The sequence below is a fragment of the Microtus oregoni genome, unplaced genomic scaffold, assembly GCF_018167655.1.
Source record: "Microtus oregoni isolate MIOR12 unplaced genomic scaffold, Mior012 000070F_ref0000104, whole genome shotgun sequence".
Lineage (NCBI taxonomy): Eukaryota > Metazoa > Chordata > Mammalia > Rodentia > Cricetidae > Microtus > Microtus oregoni.
Window position 1 is genome coordinate 2,062,922 of NW_024543977.1, and position 20,914 is coordinate 2,083,835.

Consider the following 20,914-nt stretch of genomic DNA (forward strand, 5'->3'; position numbering starts at 1 on the left):
AGCTCTCTGAACCTGTTCCACCTTGAAAATGCATACAGTCATACAGGCCTTCCCAGAATGATGTAAGTGTTAAGGCTCTTTCTCCAGAGCTATAAACCTGTCTAAGATGCTCTTTGTCTCACAGCATATTTCTAGGAAACCGCTATTCCAGTCTAGAACTCACAAAGTACCAACCAGTGCTCTGAGACTGAACAAACATTACAGCTAGCGGATGTCAACAGCATCCTCGTCTACAGTACAGCAGGAACGAGTATTAAAAGGTGGTGAAATAAAACTGAAAACAGATGCAATTCCATGCTCCATGCTAGAAAGCAGACCAACGGTTACGATTTTCTGATGTCCACATTTAGAGGCAAACAAATAACAACAAACACAAGTCATATGCTATGCGGCTAGTTAACAACAGCTCAAATCACCCTTTGCAAAGACTTAACTCCCTGGGCGCTGGAAAGAGAGTTTATTGGTTAAGAGTTCTTCCTGCTCTTCCAGAGGACAAGAAACAGTGGTGGACAGCTCAAAACAGCCTAACTCCAGCTCCAGGGGATCCAACGCCCTCTTCTGGCTTTCTCAACACCTGCACACATGTGGAGAATGCATACACACAGATTTTTAAAAGTCTTTAATGTAATTACCCCAACTATTTAGATCTGTTCTCATAGTCTGTACTTTTACCTGAAGACAAAACAATCTAACTAGTATCCCATCCTGCTTAAGTAACTTGACTAGCAAGTGTCTAAAACTGTACAAAACTAATCAAACAGAAGTAAATTTATTTTTAATGACTGTGCCTGTCCCATTTACAGAAAAGTCAAACAGTCACTCATAAGTCCCCCAGCGGATTGTAGGTTATAAACTAGCAGTAAAAGAGATGGGTAGAAAAAAGGTTAAGTAAAAGAAGACAACAAAGCCCAAATTTATTAAAATAATTAAAATGGAGACACTCTGATTTTATTCACTAGAAAGGAAGAACTGAAAAATACTATCATTAATATTAAACTTTCTCCGTCCTCAAACGCTCTCTCTGTGAGAACTAACAGATGACCCAGGCTGACAAAACAAACACCACGGGCTTCCTGTTACTAGACGCTGGGGGTTTTTAAAAAGTCAGATACTGGATGGAGACTATAACAGAGATTCCTTGCACAGTGCCCTCATGAGCCAAAAACAGGTCTGAGCTGGAATGGAACGCAGCACAGACTTGTTCAAACACTGGAGCCTGTTCCCTGCATCATCACTGGACGAGTGACATGAAAACCTCATCTGGAAATTCAGTTCTGTACTACCGTGTACTTATCAAGAGTTCTCCTTCATACACTTTGGTTTGCTCTGAACTTGAGCGGTTCTCTCACACTTGCCTCTGCCACACTGTCCTACCTGCCTCCCACTGTCACCAGGTCTGTTCTCGGAAGAAGACAGGAATTCAAACAGATACCTGCGTGGTACGTTTACAATGGCGTTATTCACATCTAAGAAACCATAAACAACCGAGTGCATAAAAGCTATGGCATGTTCCTCAGCAGGATGCCGCTCACCGCAGAAGGACATGGAATTCTAACACCCACAGTGTGGGTGAGGCACGGAAGCGCTGTGCTAAGGGAGGTGGCCACAAAGCAATGGACAAATGCTGCTGACAGCACAGACTACCCAGGATCGGCACATCGGTAACCCTTAAGTAGAACAGAAGTGACCAGAGGCGAGGGTTTCACTCTGGTGTGATGAGAAGACCCCAGAAATAGGGATTATTACAGAAAATTATGAATGTGCATACTGTACCAAGTTATGCCCTTAAAAATAGTTCAAGTGTGATATTTTTAAACTGAATACCACTGAATCCATTTAGTACTGCATATATATGTATGCGTGGAGGACGCCTATTGCAAGCAACCCTGAAAAAAACTGACTCTTCTATGAACAGCCATCAACTGGCAATAGCCCCTCAGACAGGAGTGGGACTTCAAGAGCCCCTCCCCCAGCCAAGCTGCACATGAAGTCGAGGGGACAGAGTTGGGGGTGGGGGATGAGAGAAACGGAAAAGGAGGGAAAGAAGGATGCATTTGATCAAAGCACATTGTATGTATGTATGAATATTAAATATTTTTAAAAATAAAAAAATTACATCTTAAATCTTAAGTCCTTGAGCCACTAAAAAGATAAAACAATTATTGGGCATAACCAAAGAAAACATTATAAAATATAGTTTCCTGCAAAGAATCTAATTCACAGCATTTAAGTGGAATAGCTAACAATTTAATCCCACATTTTAAAAATGATATTCAGAGTTTACTTACTTATTTCCACCTCCAAAACAGTCAAGGTTCATACAAAATAAGTTGCCTGACAGCGGAGCTCCAGTCTCAATGTAAAGTATCAATTTATGTAAGTATCAGTATATGTAATTTTTCAATTTTTGTATAGTTTCACTATGATTTCTTTCCATTTTTTTTTCTTTTTGGTTTTTCTAGTTAGGGTTTCTCTGTAGCTTTGGAGCCTGTTCTAATTAGAATTAGCTCTTGTAGACCAGGCTGGCCTCAAATTCACAGAGAGCTGCCTGCCTCTGCCTCCTGAGATTAAAGGTGTGCGCCACCACCACCCAGCTCATTATGATTTCTTAATGACTGCAGTTAAGAAAATAAAAGAAATTCTTAAAATATTTGTTCTAGAGAAACCAAAACTTGATAAATTTGGTCACACTATTAGGATATAAGAAGCTGGCTGATAGGTAAGAGATACAAATTAAGTGTAAGGTTTAGCTTCGGGTTCCTGAGAGCTACAGTAACTCCCTTAACTATCCTTTCTCTAAAAAGAAAATACTTCTTAAGTTTAGAACTTAAGAATAATAGAAACTAAGTTATTTTCATTTTCTCCCTTTTAAAAATATTTATTTTTATATCCAGGAGGCACAGTTAAATACTAGGTGGGAACCTGGTGCTTATAGAACAGTTCTGGTGAATTCTTCAGTTTCTGCACAGCCTCCTTTTTCACCAGTTTGCATTTTACTGTCATACTTAGCACAGCCTTTTCCTTTTTGTGCACGCACATGTGTACATGCATGTACGTGTTCAGATCTATGTGAATGCATGGGAAGAGGGCCCATGCCCCTATGTCTGTGCATGTGGGGGCCAGAGGTTAAGACACTTGAGATATTCAGAGTCTCTCATCTCAGAGCTCCCTCCTTGGGCTTGTTTAGCTAGTCAGCTTGCTTCCAGTCTGGCAGGAGCAAGCCCTTGTGAACACTCCTGTGGAGATCTGTTTTCTGGGGATAGAAATTGTGGCTCCTAAGGTGGGTATCTGCTGGCGTTTATGGGAAGCCAGCAAGACTTTGGTCTAAGCGTGCTGCTGTAGATGGCACTCGGCACTGTAGCAGGGCTTGCTACTGCACAGCCTTACCACACTTTCATGTTGTCAAACATTTTTCTTTTTAAATACATTTTGCTGAAGTCTAATTCACAGAACAAAATGTACCCACTGAATGCACAATTGATCTTCGCAAATATATGCACACACATAAACACCAGCACCGCACAAGACCTGCTTACCCCAGGTTCCTCTGGACCTCTGCAATCAGTCTTCCCCCATGTGACCAACAGTCCACTCGACAGCACTAGAGATTATTTTCCCTAGTTCTAAAATTTCCTAAAAGTGGAATTGTGTGAAGTGTGTGTGTACATTTATGTGTCTATATATCCACTCTTTCGCGTCTAGCTTCTCTTACTTTGTGAGATACATCTATGTGGTTGCAAGTATCAGCTCATTCTAACTCTGAGTAGTACTCTACTATATAATACATTAAAATTTACTTTCTGGTTCCTCTGTTGGTAAACACATGGGCTGTTTCAAATTTGAAGATGCTAGATATTAAGACTATAAACAGCTAAAAAGAGACACATGCTACATGCCTGTAAATTCGGAATCTGAGAAGCTGAGGCAGATTTTCTTGAGTTCAAGGCTATTCTGGGAAATGCAGCAAGCCATAGGCTAGCCAGGGCTATTACACAGCAAGACTCTGTCTCAAAATAACAAAAATTATTAGCTAGAGTGGGCTGCACAGTGAATGAGTACCTGAATTTCTGACAGGTGGCAAAAGGTCTTCCTCCGTGGTTGTGTCATCATGTCAGCTACAATATGTGAAAGGACAGTTGCTCCTCCCCAAACACGTGGTAGTCTGACTCATAATTCTGATATTCTAATGGGCAGTTGCTCCTCCCCAAACAATACTTGGTATTCTGATTACAATTCTGATATTCTAATGGGCAGTTGCTTCTCCCTAACAATACTTGGTATTCTGACTTAGAATTCTGATATTCTAATGGGTAGCAGCCAAAAAGTGAAATTTTTACATTTTCAGTATACAAAGTTGCTACACAAAATCCTCCCTTCCTTCCTATGTGGTAGTAATGAATAACTGGAAAACAAAATTGAAAAGTAACAGCAATAGGGCTGGAGAAGTGGCTCAGTGGTTAAGAGCACTGGCTGCTCTTCTAGAGGATAAGGGTTCAATTCCCACCCACAAGGCAGCTCACGACTGTCTGTAATTCCAGTTCCAGGGCTTCTGACACCCTCACAACAGACATATATGCTGGTAAAATACCAATTTACATAAAATAAAGATAAAAAAGTAACAGCAGCCGGGCGGTGGTGGCGCACGCCTTTAATCCCAGCACTCGGGAGGCAGAGGCAGGCGGATCTCTGTGAGATCGAGACCAGCCTGGTCTACAGAGCTAGTTCCAGGACAGGCTCCAAAACCACAGAGAAACCCTGTCTCGAAAAACCAAAAAAAAAAAAAAAAAAAAAAGAAAAGTAACAGCAATATTATTTTAGTGCTTCAGAGAGAACCTAGAAAGAGAAGTCCCCACAAACTGCTCTCTCAGAGTTGTCTGAGTGCAGGCAGATCACAGCAGCAAACTCCACTGCGACAGAGAACAAACATTACTAATGATGATGAACAAGGCTGCATGTGTTTTCCATTTATCTTGTCTTGTGCTTCAGTTTTTGCCCATTTTTAAAAGTAGACTGTCTCACAGTTGTGTTCTAAGAATTCTCTATACAGATTCTAGAAGCAATCCCTTCATTCAAAACGGATTCCGTGAAGCTCTCCTCCCCATCTCTGGTTTCAAAAAGAATTTATTTATTTGTTTTCTTCTTTGTTTATTTATTTATTTTGGTTTTTCAAGGCAGGATTTCTCTGTGTAACCCTGGCTCTCCTGGAACTCACTCTGTAGACCAAGTTGGCCTCGAAATCACAGAGACCCACCAGCCTCTGCCTCCCGAGTGCTGGGATTAAAGGCTGCACCACCTTGTGCAGCCGGAAAACATTTTCTTAATTGCATTTTGCAAAAATAGAAGTTTTCTCATTTTGATAAAGTAGAAATAATCACTGTTTTTCTCTTCTAGGAAATATTTTTGGGTCATTTCTCAGAAACCTCTGCCCATTCTGCTGCTTTATTGGAGCTTTATAATCAGCTTTCATATTCACACCAGTGATCAATGTTGTATTAACTTTTCTGTCCAATGAGACATTAAAAAGGATGCTCCTTTTCTGTATGTATTTCCATTTGTTGAGAACACTATCCTTTCCTCGGTGCATCTGAATGGACGGAGGATGGAAGGATGAACAGGTCTCCCACTCTCGAGTCACCTTCATTCCTGCAGACATCAAGATTATATTACTCTATATGTTAAGTCTGTACTGTCGGATTTCCGTGGCTTTAAGTCAGTATGATACTGTAAGCCTTCCAAAGTCCTATTTTTTCAGTACAGCTGTAGCCACAGTTTGTCCTTTGCATACCCACATACCTTTTAGAATCACCTTATTTAGGTGGTTCTCTTCTTAAAAGCTGGGTGTGGTAAAACACACAGTCCCAGCAGAGGCAAGTGGATCTCTGTGAGTTAGAGGCCAGCCAGAGTCAGAGCTAGGTCAGAGAGGGCCACGTATAGAGACCTTGTCTCAAAAACAAAAACAAAACAAAAAACAAAAAAACAGCAAACAACAGCAAAATGCCTGCTAGAGGTTTAACTGTAACTAAACTGAATCTAACAGAGCAGTTTGTGGCTAACTCTCTGTTCAGTTCCCCTTCAAACATTAAAAGAAAACTCACTTTTAGTCTCGTTCACTAGCTGTTGTCAGCACACAGAAATACAAAGCCTACTACATAACCGCCTTGCATCCCTAAGTTTGAAACTATTACTAGTTAGTTCTAGCAGGCATGTGGGGTGCATCCCTTATGGTTTTCTACATGTATAAATGCATTCTGAGAAGTGGCTCACTCCTCTTCTTCCTCCCTTCTAGCTCCTCTGCTGACTTACACTGTAAGCCTGCGGGGACCAGACCCCAAGTCTGACAGCTGTGCTCCCATCAAATTCAGCAAGTGTCATTATATTCCCAGCTTTCTGACTTACACTATGTCAAATACTTTGCATCTACTGAGATGATCATATGAACTACCTTGCTTTGTTGCTAATTCATTTTTGATAATAAACGTTCACTTCTAAAATAACTCAAAATTACTTATGGTATATTATCCTTTTCACTTTATTGCTAGATCTGATTTGCTAATATCCTTGCAGAATATAAACAGGACAGCTGTTAATATGAATTCCTTTTCTTATGTATTTATCTGGACAGGCCTACAAATGACCTCATAAACTGGAGGTCAGAAAATTCTCTCTACCTCTATTTTTTGAGTTTGTAAAAAAATTGGCTTTAGAATCTTTTCTTCCTTAAATATGTGACATGTTTAATATAGAAGATACATAGATAGATGTATGCCTTAAACATACCAGTGTATCAAATGGATTTCGAACCCTCTGTTTGGAAAGGCTTGTGGTTTCACATGCTTTAACACATGGCACTGTTACAATTCCTTAATTTCTCCTTGTGTCCATTTCAGTAATTTGCCCTCTTAAGGAACTTGACCATTTCATCTGCCAAGTTCACTGACAGAAATTAATCCATTTGAAATTCTCTTTTTTATTATCTATATATAGGCTATGACCAATGACCCCTACTTTATTCATAATATTGGTATTCTACTCCTCTTAGTGAATATACAAAATAACTTCTAAAGTTCAAATCCTATTAAGAGACTAAGAAAGAGTTCTATTTAGTCTGTGGTCAATTAAGAGTCAGCTAGGAAAGACATACCATTTTCCTGTCAATAATACCTAACACTTCAGCACAGTGTGAGGCATGCCCTTTCTAAGCCCAGTGTTTGGAGGAATTATTGTGTTCTTCAAATGGACACACATATTTTAAGCCATTAAATAACTGTCTACCTTCTTCTCAAAATACCGGTTACTCCAAAAATATTGTTTGAATAATCTGCTTAAAGGTCAAAATTAGAAATGATAATCACAGAGGTCAACAGCTGTCAAGAGTGACAGCAGCAAAGGCCCAACAGAAATAAATGATTCTTGGTTTCTCCCTTAGCTGGATTAGAATCTGTATTCCTCTATGGCTAGAGCAGACACACTTCTGGCAGCCACAAACTATGGTTCTGTTAATATCATCACCTAGAGATCGTTTGAATCAGATCCTAAGGAAGATTTTAATGAGACGTACAATGTAATTGTGCCTACCAGTCTTGATTTTAATCTCCTGAACTCTTGGCTAAGACATCAATGGTACTCTAGGCAGCAAAGACCCGTGATAGTCACAATCCTGAACTACTTGGGTATCTAAGAACTACAACCTTGTATGAGGCTATCCCTGAGAGCTATTTTTAAACAGCTTCATTTAAAAGCCAACCAGAAAAGCTAGGGTTTTCTGCTAATGCTCAGTAGTAGGAGAAATTTGTCCACTACTTCCACCCATCCATCAATACATTCATACCTGCTTTTTCTTGTCTCTCGGCAAACAGAGCTGCTGAAAGACTAGGTCTAAGTTAAACTTTGCTTCTGAGAAGAACTGTACCCTCCCAGATGCAATCACAGTCAAAGACATCAATTTCTCAAAAGCTCTTAATCCTTAAACATGCTCTCCACTGCTCCCCTTTGAGATGCCTATCAACCCTGATTACATTTCCTTCATTTGGGAGCTGAGTCTCACTCTGCCAGATCCTCTTTGTCAGTGCGCCTTCTCCTTCACATTCACTGTCTTCCAGAAACCCCACTTCTTTTTCAGAATTGCAACTGGACACTGCAATTAGTTTGCATTGTGTTTGCATTGTATTATCCAATGCCGGCCACTCTGAGTCAGCCTAAAAGACCAGACAGATTCAAAGGACAGACTCAGAAGAGCTGCGGGCTGGAGGTAAATGGGGACAGATTTACGGGGAAATTATCTCACTAATGAACACTTCACTGTTGGAGATTTATGCTGTAATGATTTCTGTCCCTCACAATGTGTACTCAGTGTGGATTAAGGTACAGAACCATGTGCATGTGTATGTGTGCATGTGGGTGTGCACATATATTCACATATATTCTACTGTAACCTTTTCTGTTCTTGCTAAAAAAAAAAAAAATAGTAAAAACAACTGCTTGCAATTTATCCTAGCAATAATTTCTAAATACAACCTTGTACAAATGAAACCAAATATATTAGTTTTGTAATAAAGCAAGAAACTAACAGCTGTATGTGCACTAAGCCAAAAAGGAGAATTCTATCACTTTAAAATGTTTAACTTTTGACTAAGGGACAGCCAACATCTTTCAAAAGTACACTAGCTATCACTTACATCTGTTGGATTTTAAAGTGTGTTTTGTTCTGCTGCCTTGAACCCCTTGGTTCAACTTCTACTCAAGTCTCAACTTCCGAGCTCCTGCAGCTAGGTGTGCACCACCATGTCTGACTCTCTTGACAGTTTTCTGTGTCTGAAAAGATATCACTTCAGCAGATCAGCAACGCGGATATAATGCTTCACTATAAGAGAAGAAACTCCAATACAATTTCGATCTTGAAGATTAACTAAATTTATGGCCATTTACAACTTCCTGGAAGGGTCTGTGAATATGACTTTGAATTCTGCTGTTCTCAAAATTGGGTGATCACAAGCCCGTTCAATAGTTAAAGGTTTGGGGTGAATTCCAGGGTTATCTATTCATTACATTACTAGAAATCTGTAATTCAAAAAGTTACTCAAAAGATCACCCCAACACACCTGACTGAAAAATCCTACCAAGGCAAAAGTATCTACTGTAACATCTCTATCTGAAGGTCATCCTACCTCTGCTAAGAAAACAAATTTAATTTCCGTTAACTTCTAGTTAGAATAGGCCCATCGACCTAGTTCTACCTTCAGAGACATAGAAAATGAATCTATTCTTAGTTCTATATTACAGACTTTGAAATTCCCTTTGGCCTAGCCTATTTAGGTTTCTTTTCCTCCATATACAATAGGGTATGATCCATCCATAAACCTATGGACAAAGATGTATGCCTATGATATATTATTAAGTCACTTTTTTAAAAATACAGTACAAATATAATTTTTTAATTAAAAAAGTAAAAACAAATTTCTAATCATGATCCTCTTCATTTCACTAAATCAAAATTCTGGCCATGCACCACAATGGAAAGAATCCTGTAAGAAACTGCTAGCACTTGACTAAGAACACTCTGGGAGATGACGGGCCTCACAGAAGTCTCCAGCACATTGGTGGTTCCTACCTTTGTTTCCATACTGGGTTTCTCTCACTTCAAGGAATAAAGAACAAACTGGAATGTCAAGGAAGAAATCCAGGCCATGAACTCAGCCCATAACTTTAGCAGTGCTCACCAGAATTTATTAAGTGTGCACCTGGGACAATTCTAGGCTTTTACTTATTCTGTCTCTATTTTTCTGTTTTCAAACTTGTTGAGAAGCATGAGTGTAGGGAATGAATGAATGAAGCAAAAGCAATTTCCTAAAAGCTTTTCAATAAAGACCCACTTAAAACTGGGTGCCCCAGGCACTTCCTTCCCTCACCTCACATACCAATCCCGACCATGTCCAGAAGCCAATATTCAGAGGCCAGAAGAGAAAGTAGGCCTCACTGATCAAGCTCACACGGATTTCCTCCAATACAGAACCCTGAGAGACCAGAAGACACTGCTGTATCCAGACACCTGATCTGAAGACACTTTTTAAAGTTCAAGAGCATACTGGTGAAACTATATCCAGAAGAAACTTCCCAGCATTCTAAGCCCATCTGCTATGTGATAATCAGCATGTTATTAAGAATGTAAGCCCCTCTAAGCTATACTAGTGAGGAAGGCAGTGAAAAGAGAGCCAGAAGCCAAGACACTACGTGCTCACTAGGTTATGAGAAAGACAGAGCATGCCTGGCCTGGCCCACAGCTGCACCAGATGTCCATCCAGGGCCGAGATAAGCAACAAGGCAAAAGGCAGCAAGTAACCCAGCCAGAATCCAAACATACCCAATATCAAACAGAAGGCCGGAGAGCAGCCAGACACTGGGGAAAGTCAATAAAGTCTTTAACATAGCCTTCCTAATAGTAATGGAGTACAGTTTGCTCTGGTCTGTCTAACCGTGTTCTCTTAAATAGGCAAATATTCAGAAATACCACGTTTAAGTTTTAAACTTATTGTTTTAATCCTAACATGAGAATGGAATTTTTTGTATTAACTAGAAAACAAACAAAAAATTCTATCATGTAAAGTTTTTAAAGCTATAGTACAGTATATTCATTTCTCTTTCAGATTTTTAAAAAATGTATAATGTGTGTGTGTGTGGAATAGAGAGACCCAGAGAGAGAGATGTGGGGTTGCATATGCAATGGTGCACACATGGAGGTGAGAAAACAGCCCTGGAGAATCAGTCTTCTCCTTCCACCATGGTTACAGGCTTTGAGTTCAGGCTGCCAGGCTTACATGGCAAGAGCCTGTACCCCAGAGACATCTTTCAAGCCCACTTTCAGATGACTTTAAAAGCATAAAATGCTGTCCTCTGTTATTACATTATTAAAGAAATAAACTCTTCTGTCTACTATTCAGTTTGATAAGACTATGGTTTGTAGTTTGACTACTTCAAATTACAAAACTGTTTTCATAAAAATAATCCAAAATGCAGCTTTTGCATGAAGATGTATACAACAATTCATCTCCATGGCCAACTTGACTGGACTTAGAATCACCATGGAAACAGAGGATGTTCCCAGAAAACTGTAATTGAGGAAGACCTGAAGACTGTATTAGCACTCCATGAGCTGGAGTCCTAGAGAAGACACAACTGAGACAGGCTGAGCACTGGCAGCCATTAGCCTCAGTTCCTGACTGCAGACACAATGTGGCCAGCACCTTCTCTCTCTGCACTTTCCCTGCCATGACAGACTATATCCTGGAGAGCTCTAAGCCAAAATAAACCTGTCTTTCCTGAGGCCACTTCATGTCAGGTGCTTTGCCACAGAACCCATAAAGGTAACTCACACGAAGTCTTTCTCCCCCAAAGCTATTCAGAAGGCTATTTATAATAGTTTCACACATTTAATTCCTTAAGGTCGATTAAAAGCAGATAAATACTAGGACAGTCTTTAAATACAGTAACCTTTCATTTAGTACTCTAATCACATCAACCAGAAAGAAAAACAAGTGCCTACCATATGGTCCTTCTGTGGCAGAAAATAGCTGCATTCAATAACAGCATCTGTGCATCTAACAGCCCTAGCCCTGCCCATCCTTAAATCAGCAAGCATATTGTTAATATAATAAGACAAAGCTCTTCATAGTGCAAAGAACAAAAGAGAGTATTACCTTTCTCGTACATAAACTGACCCGCAGTTGCTCAAATTAAAACATGAAATCAAAGCACAACAGACTTCAAAATATGTTAAGAGAAATGAATGTTAAGGAACACTAATAATTTATGGAGAAAATTTCTTTGTTGGTGGCTCTTATCTAGTGAAAGATCTTGTTTAACACATTCAATTCCAGACTCACATATGATGCCCCAGTGACAGGCGCTTGGGTGATTACACTATTCTCAGTGCTGGCAGGCTTCACTCTCAGTCCTAAGTCTGCATAGAGATGTTTGGCAGAGTGGTATTCTGGTTTTGGATCTATTTATATGGAGGAACACTTAAGATGAAGTAATGGTGCTGTCTTGTACAATAACTAGCTAGAATCAACCCCAGGACATCTCAGAACAAAGCATATGCCTCTGAAAGCTTGCTCATGTATTGCTTTGAGTATGGGTTTGCTAGAAATCAGAATTTTATAAGACTGGTAACATGTAACTTATTTTTTTAAAAAAAATCAGTAAATAGCAGTTCAGAATTGAAAAGGATTAAAACTTACTTCTATATTCTCATCAAAATTAACAGCTGTTAAATTTGCCTGCCTATTATATTAAAAACAAAAATATAAAATAAGTATCAGTCATATGATAGACAATCATTTGACTAAAGAAATATTGTTAATATAAACATACTGCTTTTTTTTTTAAGTGCTAGGTTCAAACTCAGAGCCCCATGCATGCCAGGTAAAGCACTCTAGCTCTTGGCCTATTACCTTTCAATATGCTTTTAGCATCCACCACCCTGATTATCTTTCCACGAGTCTGTTATCAAACCCAGTGGTGCAAATTATTTCCTTCATTTGCACTACATATTGTCCTGGTTACTGTAACTTGGTAACCAACTTCCCAAAGGTAAGAAAGATACAAAGGGAAAAAAAAAAGACAAACTCTCGGCTGCAATCCTTAATGAAAATGCAATCCTTAAGGGAAAAGGAAGGGAAAGTAGGGAGTGAGGAGGCTGCCTGAAGAACAAGCACTTCTACTTCATGGCTAATACACTGTATTTACATATTACACGCCTAAGAACAAACTGCACAACAATGTGCAATTTCTCGTCTCCATCCATCTAAAAAATATATTACGACACAAAGAGCACATGATCAAAACAGTCACACTCTGCACTCAGAACATTTATATTCTATATGCATTATCTGTGTCCCCCCAAAAAGTAAAATCATCTAAGCATATTCATGGGACACAGGGGAAGCGGAGGGGAGCAGGAGGAGGATCGTGTTCACTCATCTGGGTGGGTGACAATGCTGCATTCAGAGGGTGGCCTCTGAGCACAAGCCGTAGACAGGAGAGCAGGCCTTGAAGAGATGGGGAAGAGCATTGCAAAAGGGGGAACAGCAAGCGGGAGGCTCGAGGTCGCCAGGCTCCATCTCTGTGTGCAGAAGAGCAAAAGTCTGCGAAAGCCAGTACATAATGAGGGGAAGAGTAACAGGAAGTGAGGGCAGGAAGGCAAAGGGGAAAGCCCTGAAGGTCACCAAAAGAACTCTGCCCTTTAATTTTTAAGGAAATGAAAGGCCATTAAAGGAATCTGAGTGAAAGAATGACATGATTTGATTTATAAATGGTCTGCTCTGCTTACAACAGGAAGAAACAGCAGCTCAGCAAGCCAAAAAAAAAAAAACAACCAAGAAATATACATACCATGCATGCTCTAAAAGAGCCAGACATGGTAGCATCTACCTGTAATCCCAGACTGGGGAGGCGGGGGGGGGGGGGGGGGGGGGGGGGAGAGACGGACAGGAAGATGGTAAAGTCAAGACCATCCTGGCTCTATAGTGAGATCTTGTCTCAAAAACAATAGAGAAAAAGAGAAAAGCAGGCTTCCTGGCATGTGCTTGTAATCCCAATAGTTGGAAAGTGGAATGAGGAAGATGATAAATCCAAGGTCATTCTCAGCTCCGCGTCCAGTTTGAGACTACCCTGGGTCAAAACCATGAAACATAGGAGGAAAAGAGGGCCAAACTGAGTCCTGAGATATACATAGGTAAGAAAGTTGAAAAACTTGAAATTGACAGTGGAGAAAGAAAAGATGAGGTAGAATAATCAAGATAATAACCAGTGTACTAGACTCCCAGGGAACAGTCAATGAAATGTAAAGCCCTTTCAATGTATTCATTCACCTAGTCAACAAACACTGAGCATTTATTACGTGCCAGACACTGTGGAAATAAACATGATCTGTGCTCTTATGGAGGCTGCAGTCCAAAGAAGACAGCAATGGCCAGCGCCGTAAGCACCTGTTCCCAATAAAGTACAGCATGTTTTGGACTAATGCACTAGGGGCAACTAATCAGTCCTGGAGAGTCAGGGCAGACGTCCCTAGGAATCACGTAAAATAAAAGCCTGAAGGGCTAAGTGGAAACCAGATAAAGGTGGCAATGATGAACCTGTGGGGAGCCAGGCAACGTGAAAGACACCTGTGAGGACCTGAAGGAAAGGCCTTGCCTGCCCCACGATCCACAAGTTCAATTATAGGAACTACAGAAAGAGGTGAGAAAGGAGAAGGATGGCCTCGACCACTGAAGTCACTGAAGACTAAGCTCTGGGAGAAGAAAGGGACAGCTGGGCTACTGGAACCTCCTGGAGAAACCAGTTTCTGTGGTTCAGGAGAAAGTGACCCCAGTGGCGGTAGCAATCTAGAGTGGAGCCTTGACAGAACTTTAGAGAAGATAATCAAGACTAACCACCGAGTTTTTAACTGAGACAAGTAAACAGACTAAGAGAGCAAGCAGCAGCAGCAGACAGCAGGCAGGTGACCGGGCTATACCTGTGGAGTTCCCGAAACACTGCTCAGAACTCAACAAAATGGTTATGGAGGTCTACAGGGCAACCATAAAATCTGGGATGGGGTTATATACTGGGAATCACTTATATAGAGATTAAAGCTACAGGAAAACATGAAGCCTGGGAAAGAAAGCAAAGGATAAAAGACTAGAAACAGACTAACTAGGGCTTAATCCAATATGAAATGGGCAAACAGTAAAAGGATCTTATGGAAAAAGGAGGAGGAGGAAGAGTAAGAAAAAGAAAAAACATAACGAACCCAAGATGGAGCAAGGGAACCTGGGATAAAAACAAAACAAGCACTACTATAAAAGACAGCCAAAGCAAGACTTCACACAACCTCCCACTCAGAAAAAACTCTCTATCATAGCGTTTACACTACTGCATTATCAACAAGCAAATAATTTTCATCAGCCACAAATACATTACAGTTACAGGAAAATCTCAGCCAAAGTTTAAAAAATAAAAGCAAGACACAGCGTTTGAAATTAGCAATAACAATTAAGTTTTTAACAATGAACTTGCTAAAATTTCCATTACTATAGAATACTAGGTATTATAGACTAAAAGGTGAAATTAGTGTTTAAAATAGAGGAAAGGGGGAGAAAAAAAAAATCAATGCAACTTTTCAGTCTTCTGGCTAAAAAACAAACTAAACCTTGAAGACTAAAACTAAGTAATTTGAAAAGGGAATGATCTTATCACAACATTTAAAGGTGTCTATATAAAACAAAATAGCAAGCCAAACCTACACACACACATACACACCATAGTTCAAGTTGATTAAAACCATTACTAAAAAACTTATCTTTAAAGCCCACCCTGCTGGCTCTTGCCTATAATCCCACTGCTTGGAAAGTTGATGTAAGATTGCTTTGAGTTTGAGACCAGCCAGGGTTACATGGCAGGGCCTATAAGAAGGGAGGGAAGGGGACGCAAAGGGGAAAGGGGGAGGCACAGAGGAAGCTTGTGTACTATGGTATAGAACACTATCTATATGATCCTCACTGTAACACCAAGACACTTTCTGAACTGTCAGAATTCCTTAAGTTATGGGAACTATTGGTTATCTGCTTTTTGGTCTTCCAATATATTCTTGAGGAAGGGTGCCTAAATTAATATACTTATCAACACAAGTGGATTATATTGTTTAATAGGAACATGAAATCTCTGTTTAATGCAAAGCAACTGACCTTATCCACTGAACATGGAACATTATAATTAGATATGGCATGAAAGAAATGCCAATTAAATTAGCAAATTGGTTTCTTCTATCTCACACTGTTAGACATTTTGGTAATTTAACAAAAAGCATTACTACCAAGACACATGCATTCTTTCCTGGATAGTTAAGAATGTACATCAATTTACTACTCAAACACATTCAGGAATATAGTTGCTGTTTCTCCTTTTTCTTCTTTTTCCTTTTTAATTGAAGAATGATGGTATATTACAGAATAGAGTACTGCCAATAAAACTAAAAACAAGTATTAAGTGCAGTGTTCAATGATGAATATTTATCAAACCAAACTATGACAACTCCCTTTCTAGTATTCAGAAATATTCCCAAGCTGTAACCAGCATCTGAGAGAAACCCACACCCAGCTAACTGCAGGCAGTAAAACCACACTTCCCTCACCCCCTACCTGCCGGTTTGAAAATGCTTTCTTGAAGCACAAAGAATCTAAGACTATTCTTAAAAAAACCAAAACAAATTGATTTAATACCAAATTCAAGTACTCTTTAAATTAGCAAAATACAGACAATGTTGTGCCATTATTCCCAACTAGAAACAATATAGCCACACAACCAAAAAAAAAACTGCCCAAATGAAAACGAATTTTGCAGCCCTCAAAAATACATATATACATACATGTGTGTATACATATGCATATATACATGTGTATAGATATGTATATACACACACACACACACTGCCACTGTCAATAAAAGCCAGTATGCAACTAACTGAAGTGCACACTGCTTTACAGACAAGTACAAGGTGTGTCTAAATTCTTGGTTTGAGAGCAACCCTTAAACAATAACAACAACAGACACATATGTATATTATCAAATAAACGTTAGTTCTAGAAAACACAATGCAAGAGCATGCTAATTCAAGTGTTCACAAGACAATGACAAATAAGGCTTTAGGACCACAGCATATATCATTATGTAACTACAATGCCCATTAAGCAATCACCAGGTTGTAGGTAGGTCTTCCAAAAGGTGTCATTATGGTTTACTGCGATCAGAGGATTGTGGTGTCAGACTTAATCATGCTTAACCTGCAAGCAGGTGTTTACAGATATCAAAAAGCAGAATACCTGTTCTAGACATAAACCTGAGACTGTGCCCAATAAACTGCGTGCTAACACACAGAATGTCCCCTCTGCACAAACTTTCTACTCCCACACGAAGTAATCTGTTTGACGCATGCCTTCTGCATGCTTTCTGAACCAAAACTGAACTGACTAAATGCTTAGAAGGAGTCGTGTCCCAAAGACCAAGATGTGGAAACTGGCAATAGAGGAAAAAGAAACAGTGAGCTAGTGAGGAATCACTGGAGATGTTGCTATTGTCACCACTGACATCTCAATAAAGACACAGGCACCTCAAAAATCAGGTGTAAAAAGTAACAAACAAATCACAGAAACCATACAAAACGAAGCACAACAGATCCATCATAGAAATAAACTCCACATACACCAACTCAAATACAAGGAGGATAAAGGCAGGTGAAGACAGGAGGTCATGCAGATGCCATAAATGAATAGATATTTTACAAATTCTGTGCGGCTGGCTGAAAAAAACAAACAGAAAACAAAAGAAGGAGAGAGAGAAAGAGAAAAAGGAAAAATTGGAAAAGCTGGCGTCAGTGCTTCCCAGCCAGCTGTTCTCTGAACTTCAGGTCAAGCCACCTGACACCCGGAGCAGCCCTGAGAACTACGGAGCTATATAAGGTCTCAGAGAGCAGAAATAAAACAAGATCAAAGCCAGGATTTTCAGGAGCTTGGAATTTCAACACTACAGGCGTTTTCCAGGGCTGAGCTCAAACTGTCGGTGGGAAGACTCGATTCCCACCCAAAGCTGCTATGGGCACCACTAGCAGGCAGGATCCCCTCCCATCAGTCAAAAACATTGGCTTCCAGGTGCAGCAAAGCCCAGCAGCTGCCCTCTCCGCTGGGGCTGTAGCACACACAAGAGTTACATAAAGCAGTCCCCAAGCAGTTCCATCTCCAAACACTGAAGAGAACATGGATGCTGAACCGTCTGTTCTCAGGCTTCTCAGCCTTCGTGGATGGAAGAATGCCTCTGGCCCAAAGGGTAACCAAGATGTGGGTATTTAAAACAGAGACTCGTTCCTGCTAATTAATCACTGAAGTCGCTAGAAACAAAAATAGGCCAGGTTTCACATCCCTCCTGGTCAACTGGGACACTGGCACCAAGCAGCTGAAGGCCCCCAAGAATCCCCCTCGGGAGGCCCAGCGGCAGGCGACCCCACTCTCTTAGGACGCTCACAGACGAGCCACCGCCCAGCTAGCTGGCTTACCTCACAGGCAGAGACGGCCCCACAGGCCTTGAGTTTGTCACCATCTCCCTCAGGCAGACCAGTCCAATGTGTGGCCATCATTTCATTTCAAACTGTAAAGGGACAAATCCTTTGGAGTCCACATTGAAGAGGAGCCACCACACACCAAAAGGGGGCCAATTCCACAGCAGGTTTCTGAGGCGAAGCAGGGAAGGGACTGGTCCAACAACGAGCGAGATAAGAAAGATTTGCAGGAAGCCCCTTCAAACGCCCTCTTCCAGAGAATTCGCCCTCTTCATTGCTCCAGACAGAGTCCAGGGGCGACAGGTTTCCTTGGCAGGGCGGGTGGACGCCAAGGGTAGAGAGAAGAGGTCTACTTCCAAGCGGTACTACTCGAAGGCAGACAAAAATCCTAGTGGGCCGCTCTGGCGTCGGCTTTCGGGGATCCTTCCTAGAACAGGGAGAAGTTAATGAAGGACGTGAACTTTCCCCAGGCGCCGATCTTTAGCCTTAGCCACAAGTCCAGACCAAGTTCCCCCTCTCCCCGATCCGATGGATTACTCAGTCCACGAAGGTGAACCACGCAAAGGAAAGAAACAGTTCTCGCATGCCACAAATTAAAAAGAGAGAGAGAAGCCTGAACACCGGGAAGAGAACGAGAGAGCGAGACCTCAGAACTGCCCTTGTGGCTGTGTCAAGCACACCCGGCTGCTTGAAGCCTTCATGAATTAAAAAAAAGAAAATTCCCGGTTCAAGTGTATTTTAATTGCTGCATTTCCTGGGCAGTGTCGAGGCAGTGTGCGCGTTCTGCAGCACCCGGATACCTACTCTTAAGCGAAGTTTGCTCCGCACCGGGTTAGACTCGCAGACGCCCTCCAACTCCCTAACAAACAAACAAAAAGCCAGCTCTGAGCCGGGCGGGCGTGGGCTCGGCGGCGTCTGCGGCGGCCGCCGGGGCCACGGGTGACTCGGACCGCCCGTGGCAGCCTGCCCTGCGCCCCGGCCCGCGCCCCCGAGGAGGCGGCTGTTTTCCTTGGCCCGCGGCGGGGCTGGGTGGGGAGGCGTGCGGCCGCGGTTGAGACGCGGCGCCGCTCCCGCTCGGGCTGCCGGGCATGCTTCGGGAGAGCGCGGCCCCGGCAACTCGTAGGTCGGCGCTGCGCCCCCCACCCCCACCCCGATCCTGGCTCGCCCTCCCGGGTAGCCACCTGAGGAAGAGGGAAAAGCGCAAAGCAAACCACCCACCTACCACTATTTCCTCCGCCCCTTCCTGAGGCGGGTCGCCGGCGCGGGCTCCCGGGAAGCGCGGCCCGGGCGCGTGCGGGTAGCGAGGGCTCCGCTCGGCGGCTCGGCCCGCGGCGGGGCGCGCTAGGCCGCGGCTCGGTTAATATTCATGAGGCGCCGCCCCTCCTCCGCGGCCCGCCGGACCCCGGCGCCCGCCGCCCGCCTTTGTGCCCCGGCCTCGTTCGCTCGCTGCTCACACGCGGGCGCGGCCTCCGCGGGCCCGCGCCTGAGCCCCGGGCGGTGAGAGAGACGACCACGCAACGGAGGACGCGGGCGAGGGGGGTCCGCTCGCAGGCAGCGCCACGACCTGCCCCGGCCGGCCCCGGGCTCTCGGCGCCGCGGGAGGGCGTGGGGCGGGGCGGTGGCCGCCGGACTCTCCCCTCGCCTGGCCGGGCCGGCCGGGGCCCCCGCTCCCGCGATCGCCGAGCGCGAGACTGTCCCGGCCGGCGGGCACGCGAGCTGCTTCCCGGGGGCGGACTGCTCGCGCCTTCCTTCTGGATCCACCTCCTTCCACCCCACCTCCTTCCCCTCCCCTCCCGGGGGACTCTCGGGGACGAGGAGTTTTCGGTCTGCAGTCACCCGGCCCGGGAAGTCAAGCTGGAGAAGGAAGATGGGCCAGGACAGGGTGGTACTCGCCAGGCCCCCCGAAACTTGGACGCTCGCGGTCCCTCTCGTCCCCGCGCCCCGATTCGGGCTCACAACCCCAGATGCTTCCCGAGCGCCGCTCCAAGAGCAGGCACAGCCCTGCAGCTGCCTGCGGGACCGAGGGCCCGGGACCGCGGGGACACAGGTCTTGGGCGCCGGCGGCCCCTTTTCTGCAGCGGGTGGGGCTAGAGGCTACGGGACGTGGGGCTTCCAGATAAGGGAGTGTCCCTGCCCGCCCCACTGCAAGGTAGCTTCCTGCGGTAAGCAGGGACACGGTGGTGGCGGCTACGTGTCGTTCAGATTTTTTTGTGGTTGCTTTTTTTTCTTTTTTAGCCAGCGGTGCAGCAGAGCGAATAGGCGCGGCTAGCGGAACCGAGCAGCGGTAGCGGCTGGGCCGTCCCCATAGTCCCCGTCCCAGGGACCCAGCCGGCGGCCGCCGCCGCTCCACACGGCACTCCCGGGCCAGCACTCAGACCCCAACGGCTAGCTCCGCCCTGCTGCGTCTCACAACATCTCCCGCTGCAAACCGCCCAATCCGGGGACGCTGCGAGAGAATGTGAGCCAATCAGAGGCTACCTGCTCGGGCCTTTTGCCCCGCCCCTCAGCCTCCCCTTTCCACCCCCACCCCTTCTTGGGAGGTGGCTCACCAACTCTGTTCCTTGAAGGAGCACCTAGCTGCGACCGTAGCACTTGGCGCCTTGTCACCGTAGTCCTCTCTTCCTCTTATGCACACCCCTTCTCCCGGTCTCTGTCCTCCCGGTGATGCTGTTGAGGGACATTTTGATCCTCTTTTTGGCAGAGCACTGCCAGCTTTTGTGTCTGATCATTTGTCACCACCATCCTGAGAGAACAGAACAAAAACAAGACGACACGGTGGGACGTGCTACCTTTTTCTTCTTTGCTGCAATTATCTTCTGAAGACTCCTC

At 43.5% G+C, this 20,914-nt stretch overlaps 1 protein-coding gene across 9 annotated transcripts in view; it reads right to left on the bottom strand.

Annotated features, from left to right (window-relative positions):
* Arhgap21 (Rho GTPase activating protein 21) overlaps positions 1-20,384 on the bottom strand; it is a 123,779-nt gene extending 103,395 nt beyond the window's left edge. For 3 of the 9 annotated variants that reach the window (XM_041641601.1, XM_041641600.1, XM_041641595.1), the window contains exons 1-2: positions 19,304-20,384; positions 18,083-18,512 (exon numbers count right to left, since the gene is read on the bottom strand). In XM_041641601.1, the coding sequence (XP_041497535.1) occupies positions 18,083-18,163 (81 nt within the window). In that variant the 5' untranslated portion in view covers positions 18,164-18,512; positions 19,304-20,384. Of the gene's footprint in view, positions 1-18,082; positions 18,513-18,889; positions 19,225-19,303 lie in introns of those variants that run through there. The other 6 variants (XM_041641604.1, XM_041641603.1, XM_041641598.1 and 3 more) reach the window with 4 other exon arrangements.
* Positions 20,385-20,914: the final 530 nt, after the last annotated feature.